The 17,450-nt window shown below is 42.9% G+C and overlaps 1 protein-coding gene across 25 annotated transcripts in view; it reads right to left on the bottom strand.

Moving 5' to 3' along the window:
* Positions 1-13,307, bottom strand: part of camk2g2 (calcium/calmodulin-dependent protein kinase (CaM kinase) II gamma 2) — a 90,332-nt gene extending 77,025 nt beyond the window's left edge. For 14 of the 25 annotated variants that reach the window (XM_050070882.1, XM_050070874.1, XM_050070876.1 and 11 more), the window contains exons 1-2: positions 13,114-13,307; positions 11,966-12,060 (exon numbers count right to left, since the gene is read on the bottom strand). In XM_050070882.1, the coding sequence (XP_049926839.1) occupies positions 11,966-12,060; positions 13,114-13,178 (160 nt within the window). In that variant the 5' untranslated portion in view covers positions 13,179-13,307. The remainder of the gene's footprint in view (positions 1-11,965; positions 12,061-13,113) is intronic. The other 11 variants (XM_050070894.1, XM_050070895.1, XM_050070887.1 and 8 more) reach the window with 2 other exon arrangements.
* Between the last annotated feature and the right edge of the window lie 4,143 nt (positions 13,308-17,450).

Genomic DNA, 17,450 nt, shown 5'->3' with positions numbered 1-17,450 from the left:
TGACCGTCTCACTCTCTCTTTCCATATCTACATCTTTCTCTTTCCATATATGACTCTCCAACTCTCTTCCTCTCATCAAATATTCACAGTTGGTCCCATAAAACATTCACCATGCTGTGCTGCTACGTTTATCTGCCCTCCGCCAATCAGCCTCCAGCGGGTGCACTAGAAGCCCACCAAAAGCTTGAAAACACACACATACACATTGTCTGCCTGCGTGGCCTGCAATGTGGCGAGAGGGGAGAAGAGACGACTACAAACAGGGAGGAAGAGGTGGCAAAAGAGAGGAAGAGACAAATAAAGGGCGAGAATGGTGGCTGAAGGAGACGCATGAAAGAAAATCAGATGAAGAAAGGAAGCAAAGAAAAGGAGTCTGAGGGTCCACTCCTCAGCTCGTGTCCATGTTCAGTGAGAGCAGAGCAGCCTTGCACCTCAATAATTCAACAGCGGGACGAGTGCCGCCAGCCTCTCCCCTCCTTCTCCTTCTCTCTTTCCCTGACATCACAGGGCCTTACCTAATAACAGTGTAAAAATACACTCACTTCACAGTTCGACACAATACGTGACACATAATTGTAGCTAAAAATAACATGAAACACTGTCGAGATGGATCACACTATCAACAGTGTTTCCACTGGGTGTTATGGCGCGTCTACACAGAAAACGTTTCAGCCACATTTTTCAGTCGTCCGTCCAACGTGTGTCTGACAAAGCAAACACGCTCCTGTTTCAATCAATGCAGCTTTATACACAAGCCGTGTTTCACTCACAATATTTACGGGTAAAGGCAACCTGAAGCATTTTTACACTTCAATTCTATTTTCTATGTAACTGCATAACTACAGCGATTGTGTGTTGGGCTCTGAGCTCTGCCAAAACGCCGGTGACCTACATTCAAAACTGTGCCTGAATTCAATTAACTGATGTTCAATTAACTGCTGAGAAGAACAGCAAATCTTCACATTTCAGAAGCTGGAACCAGACTGTTTTTGGCATTACTGCTTGGGATGTGACTGAAATGATTCACAGATCATCGAAATAGTATGTTGATTATTGGATTTTGAATGATCACTGGGTTTAAGAGTTCCAACTTATCTAAATCCAAAGGCAGGGGCAATATATCAGGAGGGATGATTGCCTTTGGCGTTTTGTCTACTGTGATAGTATACTGAATATCTTTAGGTTTTTAATTATTAGTCTGGCAAAACAAACACCACCTTGGGCTCTGGGAAACTGTGATGGAGATTATTCATTGTTTTATGGCATCTTATAGACTAAACAATTAATTGACTCTTCGCTAAGTCCTGCCCCCAGACGCAGACTGGCCAATCATAGCGTAGCATCGGGCCGGCTCAGATCAGGGTCCGACAACAACACAGCTTAGCTCCATTGACTCTAATGCAGTCGTTTCAGATTTCCTTAATTTTCAGGCTGGTTTTGTGGATTTGGAGCTAAATGTTGTGCCTGGGGCACGTCGTGTATTAATGATACTCGTTACCTGGAGAGGTTGGAAAAAGATATACGTTTCTTCCCTGTTCCAAAACCAAAATCAAACCCTGAAAAGTGTAGGGTTAGCTAGCTAGCTACTGAAGATATAGCCTGCTGAATGTATACACATGCTGCTTTTGCTTTTTAATGATTATAACAGTGAAACAAAGACCGACCCTGCTGTACAGGAACCAGTGAAGGGAAGCAGGGAAACTTTGCTCATATTCAACCAGCTGTGTGTCATCGCAGTGTGCACAGATGAACGTTGTTTGACTTCCCCCAGAGAACCCTGCCTGTCCGGCAGCGGAGGTCAGGGGGCTGGCAGTGGCACGAGAGGGAAGCCAAACACTGTTCATCTGCACACACTGTGATGCCACACAGCTGGTTGAATATCAGCAAAGTTTCCCTTTATATTCATTGTCTTGTGTGGCGATCAGCAGTGATGTAGTGGTTCACTTTTACACTGTGATCTGTAGCCTATAGTTCGGCTTTAGCTTCTAACTATCTTTGTCTTCTTAAACTGTTGTTGCTGCCGAGTCAGTTTGACATCCTGGATATAGGGGGCGGGGCTTAGCAAAAGGTCTAGAAGAACTGTTACATGGGACAGATGTCAGGGAAGGGAGGCCGTCTTCACTTCCTTCATTTCAACAAGATCCCCAAGTTGCTGAAGTTGGCTCCAACAAGAAGTAAAACTTGGCTCAACTTCTGCAGCATGCACTGTAGTGTCATCCAATGATGGATTGCATTAGTCAATCAAAGACAATGCAAGTGCACATTCCGAGCAAAGTGGTCAAACCAGTCATATAGTCCTATAAACTACTGTGCAGTCTTACCTATGGTTACATTAATATAACTGGCCTCCCCAGTTTGTACTTTATCTTCTTACTGGTACCTGTAGCTACACGCCTCCATCAGCACAGTCCCCGAAGACACTAGCAATTTTGGCACCACTGAAGACGAGTCTAATCGCTGGCTCACAGCGTCTGTAGTTAACAGCTAACAGGAATGATTCAGATGTACAGAGTGAACTCTGCAACTGCAAAAATCAACTGAGCAGGTATACAACCTGCTTTAGTCTCACTTTCATAAAGGAAGAGCTCAGTTTTGGACAGTGAAGAAGCTAAAAATAACAAACTGTACTGTAAGGGAAACGCTGTTAATGTTTACATTTAATAGGCAAAGTGCCAGTTCACAACAAAGTGTGAGTGCAAACATTTGTTACAGTATTGTCACTCTGATTATTGTATATTGCTGAAACACAGTTCAGCACTTAATGAATGAGTCTGGCAAATTCAAAAAAAAAAAAAAAAAAAGAATCAACAGAATAAATTTAAGAGATTATTGACCTCACATATGTGCTGCCTTCAGGGCAGCACGCACTGAAGGAGAGACCAGTACAGGCCCACAACAGACGGGCCTTGTATGCAGCTTGTTAGCTGCAGATTAGCTCATGCTAACTGGGCAGACGTTGAACTGACTGGCAGGACAGCAACTCTGGACTCTGGAGACTGTCCTTCAGCACTGTGTCTAAGCTATGTAACAGCAGCAACAGAAAGTTTGCTTATGTTGACTATAAATGTATAGTTTCATAGGTTAACTGAAGCCTGGTTGCATTTGTTTTGTGTTGTAAGCCAATTTACATTCTTGTTCTTACATGATTTATTTATTTTTTGCGGGTACTCAAGCACTAATAATTTAACATGAACTCTCAAATATGGGAGTTACTTAGAATGGCCTTCCCTGAAACACAGTGAAGCATTTAGCAGCTAAAGAGCAAGATATTTGCCTCAGGAGTTGGTGGTGACCAAAAACAGAGCAAAAAGAGAGCAAATACGGGTTTACATTCGCCAGGTGGTCACAAACATGAAAATGAAATACTTAAATAGACATCCCTGAATTTCTTTAAAAAAAATTAAGCTCTATGTGACTCAGTGTTGAAAACATTTACTCATCCACTGGTGTGCTTTTTGTTTCATTTACCACGACATGTTTTACTGCAGCATCATCAGTGGATGCTGTGAAAGCAGAAGACTGGTGATGACAGGAAGCTCCATAAATGGAAAGCTGCGGACGGAAGCTGAGCGGCAAAAGCAAATGCTGACTTGTAGATATGCGAGGTTTGGCTTTTACACAATGAGATGAGCTACTGTAACGAACCTCCGGTCAGAAAAGAGATATGAAAATATCTTCAAAACTTCCTTTTATTGTATTCTCAAAAAAATCTAACCACTGACTTGGTACTTTATCTTTGTATGAACTGGATTCAAGCCTCTCCACGAGATGTGCAAAAGTCATGGCTCATCACAAAAGCCACGGAGAGGACTGTATCGCTCTATCTCCCCTTTTCATCAGAGTGTGCACAAAAGCATGTGAGAGCCCTCCACCACTAAAGTAAGAGTAGCATAAGCTTATAAGCACACTTCCCTTCTTAACTTCTGCTTCCCACGATTTTTATCAGGCAGTCTCTGCTGCCTCGGGCTAACAACAATTGTCATTATCTACTTCTGTAAACTGATGCTAAAGTCACTTGTGAAATACAGTATTACATTATTAGAAGCTTTAGTATCAGCAGACATGGATTGCTGAAACATTTACGCATCTGAGCAGCCATTATTTGAAGTACAAAAATGACAATTCACCATTTTGCGGGGGTTAATGTGCCAGATTATTTCTTGGCTCTGAGCAGTTGCCAAGCAACCAGCAGAGACTCCAGGAAGTTACTGTGACGGGCCAAGATTAACCCCCAGTAAAACGATCAATGGTCATTCTATCACTTGAATTTTTTATAGAGATGACAAAACAAATATAACATGTTGATTAGCAGATTAGTAGATTACTGCCAGCCTTTATGCTAAGCTATGCTAACCAGCTGCTGGCTGAAACATTAAGTGCAGTTCAGACCAAAGATTAGCAATACGACGAGTTGAAACTTGCAACTAATTGCAATGCTCTGGTCTGCAACATTCTGAAAACCTGCCAGCTGACACCAATGTGACTAGACAAGACGGTGTATTGATAGCAAGAATTCTTCGTACTTCTGTTTTCCAGATTTTTCAGGCTTATTTTGTCGCTGAATATTATATCTGTAGCTTCGTAAAATATGAATACGTATAGTGACAGTGAGATACTTGCTACAGTTGCATTTCTAGTAGAGATGAAACAGCAAACACATAAACAAAACCACCTGAGCTTCAGATGTAAAGTATTCAAAATAAATAAGCCACAATAATTTAAACAACCAGCGTCAATCAATCAATCAAATGAGTATGTGTGTGTGACACAGAGCGAGCAGCAGCAGTGACCCAACGTCCAACACCAACACACTGAGGACAGAGACCAACATACATGTCAATAGCCAAAGGGGTGCAAATAAGATGTTGTCAGAGCACACCACAGCTAGCAAACACATCGTCTGTGGACAGTTTGTAACTGAAGCTGACTTCGCTACAAGCTGAGTCACAGGTGACACCATCAGCTGGCTTGGACTGAGCTGAGACTGGTCGGTTCACACTGCTGCAACTTCTCTCTGCAACGTTCTACAATGGTTTTAACTTGTTGCGAATACTTGGTCTGATCTGGGCTTTCTATTTAACTGACAGTTATGAGAGTGGCGTCGATCTTCTCACCTGACTATGTCTGAAAGTGAATGAGCGAATTTCCCAAAATGTAGAACTATTCCTTAAAATGAGGATCCATCAGTTGATCAATAATTCAACCACAATAACAAACTGGTGCAATAGACATTTTTTAAGTGTGTATATCTGCTTCTGTGTTTTTTCTGTTTGCTCATGCATGACCTGTACAGTTTTGTATCTTATTCATGTTTCACTGAAATCTACGACCCTTAAATATGATCCCTGATCCCCTCTTTTTTTCAAGACAAAATATTATCAAGATTCATTAATGACAAAATGTATCCATAATAAAAAAACCTGACTCTCATTACATTCAATTACAATGACCGTAAATGTAAATGTAGTGTGATTTTAACAATGTGTGTCTGTGTCGTTACACACGTGTGTGAATGTCAGTGGAAGTGACAGACCACGTGTGCATGTGAGCATCCGCTTGAGCGACTGTGCGCATGCATGTGACACCACATGACCCAGCCATAATCGCTGACCTCACTGCCAGCCAATGTGCCCTCCATGAGCCACAGAGAATAGGGCTTAATCCCGCCCACGCACACACACACTCACACACACACAAACCTCGTAAATACCAGCGATATTCCAAAGTTGCTCAGACATCAAACCGCCAAAGCTGATACGCTGTATACGCTCAGAGTTTGCAAACACTGGTGAGGAACACCCAAGCAGAGATCAGACTGGACATTTACAGTATAGATTTGTTAAATTACAGCTGTAAAAAAAGAGCAACAGAGCACTGATGCTCCAGCTGCTGCAGCACTGCTTGGAGCAAGACTCTGCGTGTGCTGCACAGCCTGACATATTAATGTGTGTGTGTGTGTGTGTGTGTGTGTGTGTGTGTGCATGGAGAAGACATAACTTACACGGCTGTTACTGTAAATCAGGGCTATTAAATTATATTGTTCAGGGGCCACAAGTTCAGACAGCTAAGGGAAAGGGACCTGACATTTCCTTGAGCTATTACTGTCATTACTTCTGTGCACTTGATTCAACACGTAGGAACATCATTGCAATTTACATTAACTGTTAAAATTTTACAACCTATTACACAGCCTGCAGTTCAGTCTAAGATTCACTGAATTTTGTCACGTGACTGTTGATGTAAGCCAAGTCATTCATGGCTTCCCAGTTGCGCTGAGGAGCTTATTGGTTTTCACTGGATGTGGTGAATGCAAACAATTTGTTCTGGGCTAAAATTTAAATTAGACATGTCCAATAAAGTGATTTTAATAAATATCACTGTTTGTTTAGATTTTGTTGGGCACACATGATGCTTTCAGGAACCACTGGAAATTTTAAAATCCAACGACAATTTCTGTTTTTTTGGTTTCTGGCTATGATGAATGGTGTAATTTTAAAACAGGAGCACTCTGTTGATTTGAAAGGTTTATTGTGGCAATTCTTTTCTTCTTCAGGTTTTAAATTTGATCAAATTGTGAACACAACTCATCAGTGGGTCGGTCTGGCCTGATCGGCAGATGGGAGTTGGGCCGCCAATTGCAAAGGCCTGCTGTAAATGAAGACATCATGTTTTTGATTACAGTTGACTTATCTTGTCTACATATTGAAATCATTGTTGTGTGGTTCTGATCATAATTTCAAACAGTTATATCCGATAACAACGTACCCAAATTGGGGGAAGAAGAAACAAGTGATGATCGGACAAGCTTATAAACAAGTCCACAGTTTAGCCAAGTTACCAAAACCACTGTATTTGGATGTAAATCACATTATAGTGGAGGCTCACCAAAACCAAGGACACTGTGATGGATGTCAACAATTGACAGACAGTTAAATGATTTTATCATAAGCTCATTTCTGTAACTCAAATGTTCTGGAGGCACAAACTGTGGACGAAGGAAAACTGTATATGTGTAAAACTACAAAACATATGTTGGGTCAAGGTCAAACCAAGCCTCAGTCTGTAAACTGCGATGGATTTTTAAAATGTTAATAAATATACAGTGTCTGATCGTCTGACTGCTCGTCTTTCTTGCCTCATCCCACTCATGTTGCTGCATTTCCAGATTTCATCAATTAACTTGGTGAGTACATTGTAACTTAAAGATGTTGGTGAAGGCTCTCTGTCATCCAGGTCGAGGTAATCCTAAGTGCTTTATTGTAGGCAACTGGACCTACTTGAGTTTCTTGAAAATCTCTCTCTTCCAAGAAGAAATTTCACCTGAAGACTGAAGAAGCCTCTTGGATGAGAGGTGAAACATCTTCAAGAAACTCAAGCAGGTTCAGTTGCCTATGATATAGCACTTAGGAATGTGACGTAAAGAAACAATCGCTTTTATGAAAATAAGACTTAAATGTTATAAACCAGGCTTATTCTTTACACAAAGGTGCCTGTTCGAGTGTCACATTTCTTTTGTTTCTCTCACTTCTATAGATATGGTGTATGTGTTTGTGATACTCTTTTCCATCACCACTTTTGGCCACGCCGATCAAACCATGACCTTCCAATTTGTCTTTCCATTATCTGTTAAGACGTGTGGAGCCACACCAAGCCATGCTAGAGATGGACGATCTCTGGTGTAGGGACAAAAGTGCGTCTGACTACTTCCAAGCAGGCAGCTGTGACATCTCGCTGACTGCAGTCAAACCCTGACAACCCTCCTGAAACAAGCGTGTGTTGCGAGACTCATCTAAACTCTGTCTGTGCAGGAGACCAGAGAGAAAGACATTTTCGTAAGTCTCCGTTTTATAGTTTCTAACTATGTCTCTGTGGTTTGGAGTTTAGCTTCTCTCTCCTGCTTCCTGTTTTTACGTTAGTTATCTACTTTATTTTACAGCTTCATGTTCGCTTTCAGCTGTATAGGAGTCTCGTTAAGTTACTGCTGATGGAAACCCAACATTTCCTTATTTGCTGCTTCACAATAAAAGCTTTTAGATAACAAAATAAGGGGGGACTTTTATTGTGAAGAATGTTCAGGAAATGAAATGTGTTTATCACCAAACTTGCAGAACTCTGTCAGCGGCTTTTCTTCAATAAAAACAAGCCCTCTAATATAGCAGGGACGACGAGTACAAGCAGAAACAGATGAAGAGCTGCAGACTGCACCTCACCTCCAACAGGTAAACTTCTTTCACCTGCCATGCTGTGTGATGGAAAAACACTTGCAACAAAATAATGGGGGGCTTGTAAACATCATCACCAAAGACAAGCCATCATCATTATAGACCCACCTTCAAGTGGGTAGCCCTGTTGTAATGGAGACGCAAATCCAACCAAACCAAGCCAAGCCAGCATGAGCGTGGCAAAGAGAATGAGTGTGTGGGGATAGAGGCGGGGAGAACATGCTCCTTGTGATTGTATAAAAAAACACATTGGCAGCACCAGCACATTTCAGCTCTGACTAAGGGCAGTGCGCACTGAAGGAGAGGCTAATGTGTGTGTACTTGACGATGTGAAACTGTATACAGACAGAGGCCGTGTACGCATGTAGTTAAGTGTGAGAATCGTGAAGTAGGTGAGAGAAAATGTGTGCAACTGTGTTTTTCTGCTTCGAGTGAGAAAAGAGCGGTCGTAGATGTGTGTGTGTGATAATTGTGACCACGACCTAGACACACACACACACACACACACACACACACACAGAACACGGTTTCTCTGCCAGACAGCCTATGGGATGAAGAGTTTCACCCCTGCTGTTGCCGGGTTACTAGCTCCGGACCACTGCCAACACAGCCCACCACACACACACACACACACACACACACACACACACACACAGTAGATCAAATCGCCTGGTGAGAAGGGTTTTTAAGATCTTTCCTCAAATCAATCTTTTGTTTACAGAGAGGGGAGGGAGGGGAAGGGAGAGAACATAAAAAGGAAGGAAAATGACATGGGTGGGTGTGTGAGAGATAGAAGAGGCAGAGGGGGAGACAGAACAATTCAGCTTGCATCTCCCGGGAAAAGAGCAGCCCGATCAGTCCAGAACCAGCCCTGATCTGCACTTCATATCATCGCTCAACCTTTGGTGCAACCTTCTGACGTTTGCACACGCACACACGGCGTCTGCAACAGGCTCGCACGCCAAGACGAGACGAGACGCAGCGAAGGATCAATGGGATTCATGTGCAAACACAAACACATGTGACAACCAAAACAACCAACAGACAGAGACGCTTGGATTCAGCTACATGGCAGAAGGAATACCGTGACACACACGCAGAGCAACAGGCAGACTAAATGACAACAAATCTGCCACAAATAGTGAAGCACAGGTGGTGATATTTCAACATGTGTTACGCTGCTACGCGTAAACACACACACGGGCTGGCAGTAGCTGCAAATGTCATAAGTCTGATCTGACCACATTAAAGGGAAAAAAACATATTTCAACTTATTTTCTCAGTTTCGGCTTTCATTTCTAACAGTTACAGTAACACTGTGCTCCTCAGAGTAATAACTGAGATCTAGACGCACGGCAGCGTCACTGCAAAATAGTCTGAAGTGTCAAGACACTTACCAGACGACAGTTTATCCAGATTAGCCAAACCCCTTCATGTAGATATAAAAACCAAAGCGAGAGCACCTGAATTATCGGTCGTGGGTCTGTCAGTCTTTATCAGAAATTCTAACTCCAACTCAAACGTGGGAAAAACATAAATATACAAGTTGCGATATTTCGTTTAACAGCCAGAGGCATTCCTAAAATACTGACTGGCTGTTTGCTGACTTTGTAATGCACAAAACTGCCTCGTAATGTTGGCTTGTGACTCAAATGAGTCAGCGGAGGCAAATGAACAAAACATGGAGTACTGCATTTCACCAGACAGAGTTTACATTCATTCATTCATTTTTCGTAACTGCTTATCCTGTTGAGGGGGTCACAGGGGGCTGGAGCCTATCCCAGCTGACATTGGGTGAGAGGCAGGGTTCACCCTGGACAGGTTGCCAGACTATCACAGGGCTGACACACAGAGACAGACAACCATTCACACTCACATTCACACCTCCGGTAAATTTAGAGTCACCAGTTAACCTGCATGTCTTTGGACTGTGGGAGGAAGCTGGAGTACCCAGAGTAACCCACGCTGACACAGGGAGGACATGGAAAATCCACACAGAAGGGCTCCCCCACCCTGGGTTCAAACCAGGAAACCTCTTGCTAGGAGGCGACAATGCTAACCACTGCACCACCGTGCCGCCCAAACATTTGCATGCATGCTGAAAAAGCAGACAGATCAGCGTGGGCAGGGTTAGAAGCATAAACTGGAGGGGGCTAATGTGACGAACAACAGTAGTCCAAGAGTTGAAAATTAGCAGTTTATCAGATGCTTTTGTGAATGCTCTGTATTGATGTCCTTGCATTTTAGGATAGGCTACAGGGGTTGCAGTTTAGGGCTGCAACTAACGAATATTTTCATTGTCGACTAATCTGTCGATTATTTCTGCGATCAATAGACTTTATCGAAAAATGTGTTACAATGTTAAAAAATGTCGGCCCGTCTCTCCCAAACCCCAAAATTATGTCATCTAATGTTTTGATTCGTACTCACGCCAAACGGTTTTAGTTCACCGTCATGGGAGAGTGTGTAAAGCTGCCTATATGTGAACATAAGAAGCTGCAATAAGAGTATTTTGGGGGACTTTTATAGTACTTCTCTATGAAAAAAGACTCAAACCGATTAGTCGACTACTAAAATAGTCACCGATTACTTTAATAGCCGATTAGTCATCGATTAGTCGACTAATCGTCGCAGCCCTATTGCAGTTAAATTTATTTGAACAAATTAGACAGCGCATAGAGCAAAACTGTGTAATTGTGGCCTGGGTGACTGTGTGCAGACAGTCTGAGTGCTGCACTGCACATCTCCACGGTTTTGTAACAATGTGGACAGGCTGTGTTGCAACAACTGGCTGGCTACATGACCTGGAACTATGTATACGCTGATTCTACAACAACAGAGCATGACTACAGAAGAGAAGAGGTCCTTTATTGGAGCCACTCTGACAGCTTTGTGCAAAAGCGGTACAAACAACCAGACGTTCGCAGGGACCACGAGCGTCCTCTGCTCTACACCGATCGCAAGAGGCATGAAACAATGAAACAGACATTCACTGGTGATAATCCTTCACTGCACAGAAATACTTAACCTCAATTTAAGCCACTCACCATTACATTTGAGTCACAGAGCTAAGCACTGGTGACTCAAATGTTTGTTACAAGATATGCACAAAGATGTAGTTATGGGAATCTGTGTACTTCTCACAAGCACAGCAGGTCAAAGTTAAACCAGGAAGTCAAGTTTAGCTAACCTGGGAGTTTGTTTAAAGCATCTCTGATCATCTGACTGCTCATGTCCGACTTATTTTTAGCTATGTTGTCGTGTTCCCAGATCCCAGATTTCAGCAATTAACTGTATGAGTCCAGTGTTATCCTAACCGACACAATCCACCGACCAAACTATTAAAATAACACCCCAGAATTTTCCTTTATCTCATCCTACGAGCCGCTGTGAGAGCTGGGGATATTTCAGGCTAAAGGTCAAGCTGGTGCGAGAGACAAACAGTAACCATAACAAACCAAAAATGGTTGCGGGCAGCTGCCAAAACCCACTGAACCTCGCTGTACAACTTAAACCGCAGCAGCCCCGCTCTGCCAAGTGGCCTCCAGCTCTTCAGGAATCTCCGCGGACAGGGATTGGACAGAGCGCCTGGATCGCTGCTCTTCAGGAAACAAACTAACAAACCTGCAGCTGAGCTGACATCACCGAGCAGCTACAGCAGCCTACCGTTGTCAGCTTTCAGTTTGCATAAATTCACGTTGACTCTAATGCCGAGCTACACGATGGATATCTGCTGTGCTTACCTCTGGCTGAGAGCTTTTTTGTGTTGATAATTTTAGCAGCATACTCCTGGCCGGTGGACTTCTTGACGCATCGGCGGACGACTGAGAAGGCACCCCTGGAACAGAAGAAATCGATGACAGATCAGTGAAACCACTTATAAAAGCATAACATCACATTTCTGCACACGGGGGGGAAATGCACAAACTTGTCACACACTAAGGGCATGCATGAATCACACACACCTAAAGAGAGGGGAAAGGAAGTCACATGCATAATTAATACAGTCTGATATCTGTGTGGGAGATGTGAGAAGAGGTCCTGGCTACTAGTGCGTGACAGGGGGAGGGAGAGGGCTTGTCTCATTGTGAAAGGACCCAGTCATTAGCTCGCAGGAAGAAACATGAGTACAGGAGAATGAAGCCACTGAAAGGTAGAATTAACATTGAGCTGGCTGCATTTTTGCACAGACGCCTCCTTTAAACTCGTGCTGTCGGCTGTGTTGGAAGGTGGAGCAGCTCTATTAGCCACACGCAGAGATTAGATGTTACAAAGTGGCTTTGTAGCCAGGACATACACTGTAACCTATGTGTCCTTTCATGTTTTAATCCTGCATGCAGTGCGTGTGATGCGCATAGCCAAAATGTGCAGCCACCACAGTCATGTTTGCAGCAAAGCCTCGTCTTCCCCTTTTTTTGACATATACAGTAGCCCTGCAGTCTGCTTAGAAATGCACAAAAACACAGCTGAATGATTGAACAGGAGCGCGAGGATGCCACCAGGCAACGGGCGCGTGCGACCCGAGTTTTCGACGCGTGCTACCTGCAGATAAATTGACAAACAAGTTGCGTGGATGTTTCGCACCTTTAGGGTTACAAAGCGAGCGACAATGGTGCGATACAGCTTTAAATACACACTCAGGATTAAACACGAGCCTTTGTGCTGCGAACATGAACCTGCAGCTGACTGTTGCTGAGGTGCTTCTCCTACCCTTCCCTGTTTTTTGACAGCCCCTCTCCCTTTGCCTTGTCAACACTGAAGTAAACGCGCACAATGGCAGCAGCAGCAGCAGCAGCAGAGAGGAGAAAAACGTGCAAACACACACACATGCGCGCACACACACACACTGAATGCAACAAGAGCAGCAGCAGCAGCGGTGACGGTCGCTTACTTTCCGAGTTCCTCGTACAGCTGATATTCGTCTGTGAATCTGGTCGAGGTTACAACTGTAGCCATGTTGACTCAAGTGCAGGCAGGGGAGAGGGGGGAATCGGCTCGCGCTTCAGTGGCCGCCTCGCGCAGGTTTCGGGAGGAGAACTAGTGAAGGCAGAGAGGGGAAGAGAGGCTCGAGCTCAGAGAGGAGCAGGGAGTGGGAGGGGAGAGGAGAGGAGGGAGGATAGAGAGGAGCTGTAGTAACGAAGATCCTCTATTGAGATGATGACTTACTCTGTGGTTAAAACATAAAGGGACATTTGAACTGGTCTGCAGAAGTGGGTGTTAGTATTTATTTACTTGATGGAATATCTTGTGGTTGTGACATTTTCTATTTGATTCTTTATTTCCATTATGTTTCTTACTTTGAGCTCATCTTGAAGTTGGTGAAATGACGTCCCACTGTCTGCAGAGTGCATCTTTTCCAACGCATAAGTTGCAAAATCTTAGACGACCACAGCTGCTGCTGCTGCACTCAGGGCACCGGTACATACTCCCCTGTGCAAACACAAACATTCATATACAATCATTAGCCCCTGATGCCCTTAAATATCTCAATCCATAAGGACCGACAATTTTTGAAGACAGCTTGCTCCCTCAGGACACACCACTTTGTATTTATTCATGATTCAGTCCTCATTATTGAGTACCTGGTGCTCCTTTTAATAAAGCTTCCATTTTTCAAGATTCAATTGTCTTGGGCCCTACACCCATACTGCGGCCACAGAATTACAACATACAACATGGTAAATAGACAAATCAACATCATCCTACATTGAGGTTGCAGATTGAATCCAACTGAAATGTTTCTGGTGTGCAAAGTGTGTAAGAGAACTACGATGGCCAACGCGAAAACGTTAATAGCCCTATCTAGAATCAGTGTTTGGTTTGTCCATTCTGGGCTACTGCAGAGACAACATGGTGGACTCCATAGAGAAGGACCCGCTCCATATGTGTATATATAGGCTATGTCTCAATCTCAACAAAAACACAGCGATTCTTATTTTAAGGTGGTTATAAACCTTAAATTAGGTGTATAATCCAAAGCGACAGGCACTGTGCTGGACCATCGTGGTGAAGCGGGAGCTGAGCCAGAAGGCGAAGCTTTCGATTTACTGGTCCATCTACATCCCAACCCTAAAGTGCAACACACACTGCCACCGGCGTGGAGCTGTGGCCGTCAAGTGGCGCCCTCCAACACACATTGGCAGCAGCGCGCACCGTCTACACTAAAGTGTATTTCCCACCCCAGCCCGCTAGGTGGCTGTACCTACACTAGTTGCCAACGGTTGCCAACTGCTAGTAATGGAAGAAGAAGAGGAAAAATTTTGAGGCAACAACAACTTGGATTTCACGGGTGAGCTTCTTATCAAAATCGTCTTATTAAAAATTTGAAAAACTTAATAACGTTAAGCATCCAGAAACCCCTCTGAAAGTTGCAAATGAAACCCACAATTGACTAGCTTAAAACATTTAGCTAACGGGTTTTTTTTAGCCTTTCAGCTTACTTTTTTAGCCTCAAATGTTAATCCTACTGCATCTCATATCTTTCGTTATTGTTGCTGTAATTTAACACAAACAGTTTTATGTTTTAACCTGTAATGTTTATTTTAACAGAAGTAGTAAAGGTGGCTGTAACGTTACCTACACTAGTTGCCAACGGTTGCCAACTGCTAGTAACGGAAGAAGAAGAGTTGATACTACGGCAGCTAAGACATACATAAAAGGCTTTTCTCGCAGCGCTGGCCGCGCTGGAAATAGAGCAGTGGGCTGAAGCAGAGCGGCGCGGCATGCCGCCGGTGTGGGTTTGTTCATAGAATATAATGAAAGCAGGCATTTTGACGCGCGGCGTATGGCGGCGGTGTGTGTTGCACTTAACGTATGGTCATGAGCTCTGGGTAGTGACCGAAAGATTGAGATCGCGGATACAAGCAGCGGAAATTAGTTCCCTCCGTGGGGTGTCTGGGCTCAACCATAGAGATAGGGTAATGAGCTTGGACATCCGGGGGAGCTCGGAGTAGAGCCGCTGGTCCTTTACGCCAAAGGGGTCAGTTGAGGTGTTTCGGGCATCTGATCAGGATGCCTCCTGGGTGCCTCCTGTTGGAGGTGTTTTGGGCATGTCCCACTGGTAGGAGGCCCCGGGGCAGACCCAGAACATGCAAGAGGGATTACATATTTCGTCTGGCCTGGGAACACCTTGGGGTCCCCCAGGAGGAGCTGGAAAGCATTGCTGGGGAGAGGGACGTCTGGGGTGCTTTGTCCCCATGACCCAGCTACAGTTGAGCGGATGAATAGATATAGATATACATGCATGAAAACATGGTTATGAGTATTATGTACCATTTCTGCCAACATATCCCCCGAAACCTTATACACTGAATCTTTTAATTTGGTCTTCTTTTCTAAAAGAAAAAAAAAAAGATAAAAAAAGATAAACGACCATTTTAATATTGAAAATTTGTAATTTTCTGTGGTGGATTCTGATGGGGTTTTTTGTCCACCCTATTTTCATACATGGGGCTCATCGTCCTATGAAAGCATCTCTTCACATTGCCCTAACCTTTAGCTTTCATCAGTCTATGAAACCTTAAATCCGAAGTCTGTTTTTGTGTCTGTCTAGTCTTTTTATTAAATGCACAATAGTTCTATTCATCTATGTTCCCCTGCTGTGTTTTGTTTTGATGTTTTCTCACACCAGAAATAATGTCAGAGTGAGACCTCTTCCTGCTGTCTGCTCTCTGGCAGTAGTGGTAGAGGTGGGATGAAAGCCACGCGAGATCTTTTCTCTTGTTCCAGGAGCTACAGATCCAGGTTCAGTTTCATCATCTCTCCCTTCCATCTCAGATTTATAGGCACAAAGGTAGAGCTGACTGCAGAGCAGCTGAACAGAGCAGCATCCTTCGAAGGACCGTGTAGTGAGATGTGATGCCGCAATATTTTAATATTGGCACAGAGCAATGAGCTGCATGCCCACTGTATTATGGTTTTCATTTCCGAAACTGGGCCTCCCAAAAAAGGAGGATCAGTCACAGCTCAAAATGTGGCATCAGGAGACAGTAATGACTCAATATTTGGATTTTGTTTCACACCTTCTACTGTTTGTTTCCAAACCATTTTATAAATCATATTCAACAATCTGACCAAAATCTTATTCTGTAGCTGAAATAAATCATTTTAAAAGTCTTAAAGACAGTTCTTTATATTTCTTTTATTCTTTAGTTTTTAACACAGAAGGCTTTCCAAACTGACAGACTATGTGTTTCTGTTTTTTTTTAAATTATTTATTTTTTTGGTGGTAATGACATGTCTTGAAAAAAAAAGAAAGATTTATTTAATTTATCTAAATACTTCTGACACTAGATTTATTTAATTTAATTTTTAATTTAATTTAATTTTTTTATTTAATTTATTTTTTTATTTAATTTCTTATTTTTTTTATTCAATTTTAATTTTAATTTTAATTTATTTTATTCTAAATTTTATTTTTATTTCATTATATTTATTTTGTGTCCTTTAGTTTCCATATCTGAGGACACTGAGACACTAAAATGTCTCTGACATTGATTTTAGAGCACAGCTACAGCTTAAAAACATTGAAATAATACAATAATGATCTCACACTGTGTTAGTGTTACCCTTAAGGCTGTTTCCCTGTGACAGTGCATCCGTACAGGCTATCACCTTCACAGCTAAATGCACATGCCCTCCTCTGTGTCTTTTAACACTGTGTGTGTCTGTCTTCATTCACAGTGCTGACGACTTCATGACCGTCACTACCATCATTATTATCACAGTGTGTTTTATCTTTCACAATCACAGCTTACGCAATCATGACGATTGCATCACCCCCATTGTGGCAACTTCACAAATTAATTTAAAATAAATACCTAAAATAAATACAACACAGGGACAAATATCAGTGTTCAAAGAGCCTTGATAGCAAATATCTGATTACCTCTAGTTTATAATCTACACCAGCCGGAGGAGATCTGTTCAGGGACTCGAGGCTTCGATCCGACTCATGTGCAGTTTTAGGGATTTTAACTGTAAGCTGGAGCGTCATTGTATAAGAGACAGGGAATTATATGTGTTATGTAACGGCCTGCTGCACTGTAAAGGTTTATCTGAGCTTTCATGAATATCTCATGAAGGGTATTAATATATCCTCTTGGCACCGCGTTTAAGTATGTATGTGTGTTTGTGGGTGATTAACGTGACGAGCTTACTAAGCAAAAACTGTTTTGTCTCTCATCCTTGATCGCTTAGATATTGCATTGATTAATATACATATGGTTT

The sequence above is a fragment of the Epinephelus moara genome, chromosome 19 (assembly GCF_006386435.1).
Source record: "Epinephelus moara isolate mb chromosome 19, YSFRI_EMoa_1.0, whole genome shotgun sequence".
NCBI lineage: Eukaryota > Metazoa > Chordata > Actinopteri > Perciformes > Serranidae > Epinephelus > Epinephelus moara.
This window is presented reverse-complemented; position numbering and strand designations above follow the sequence as displayed.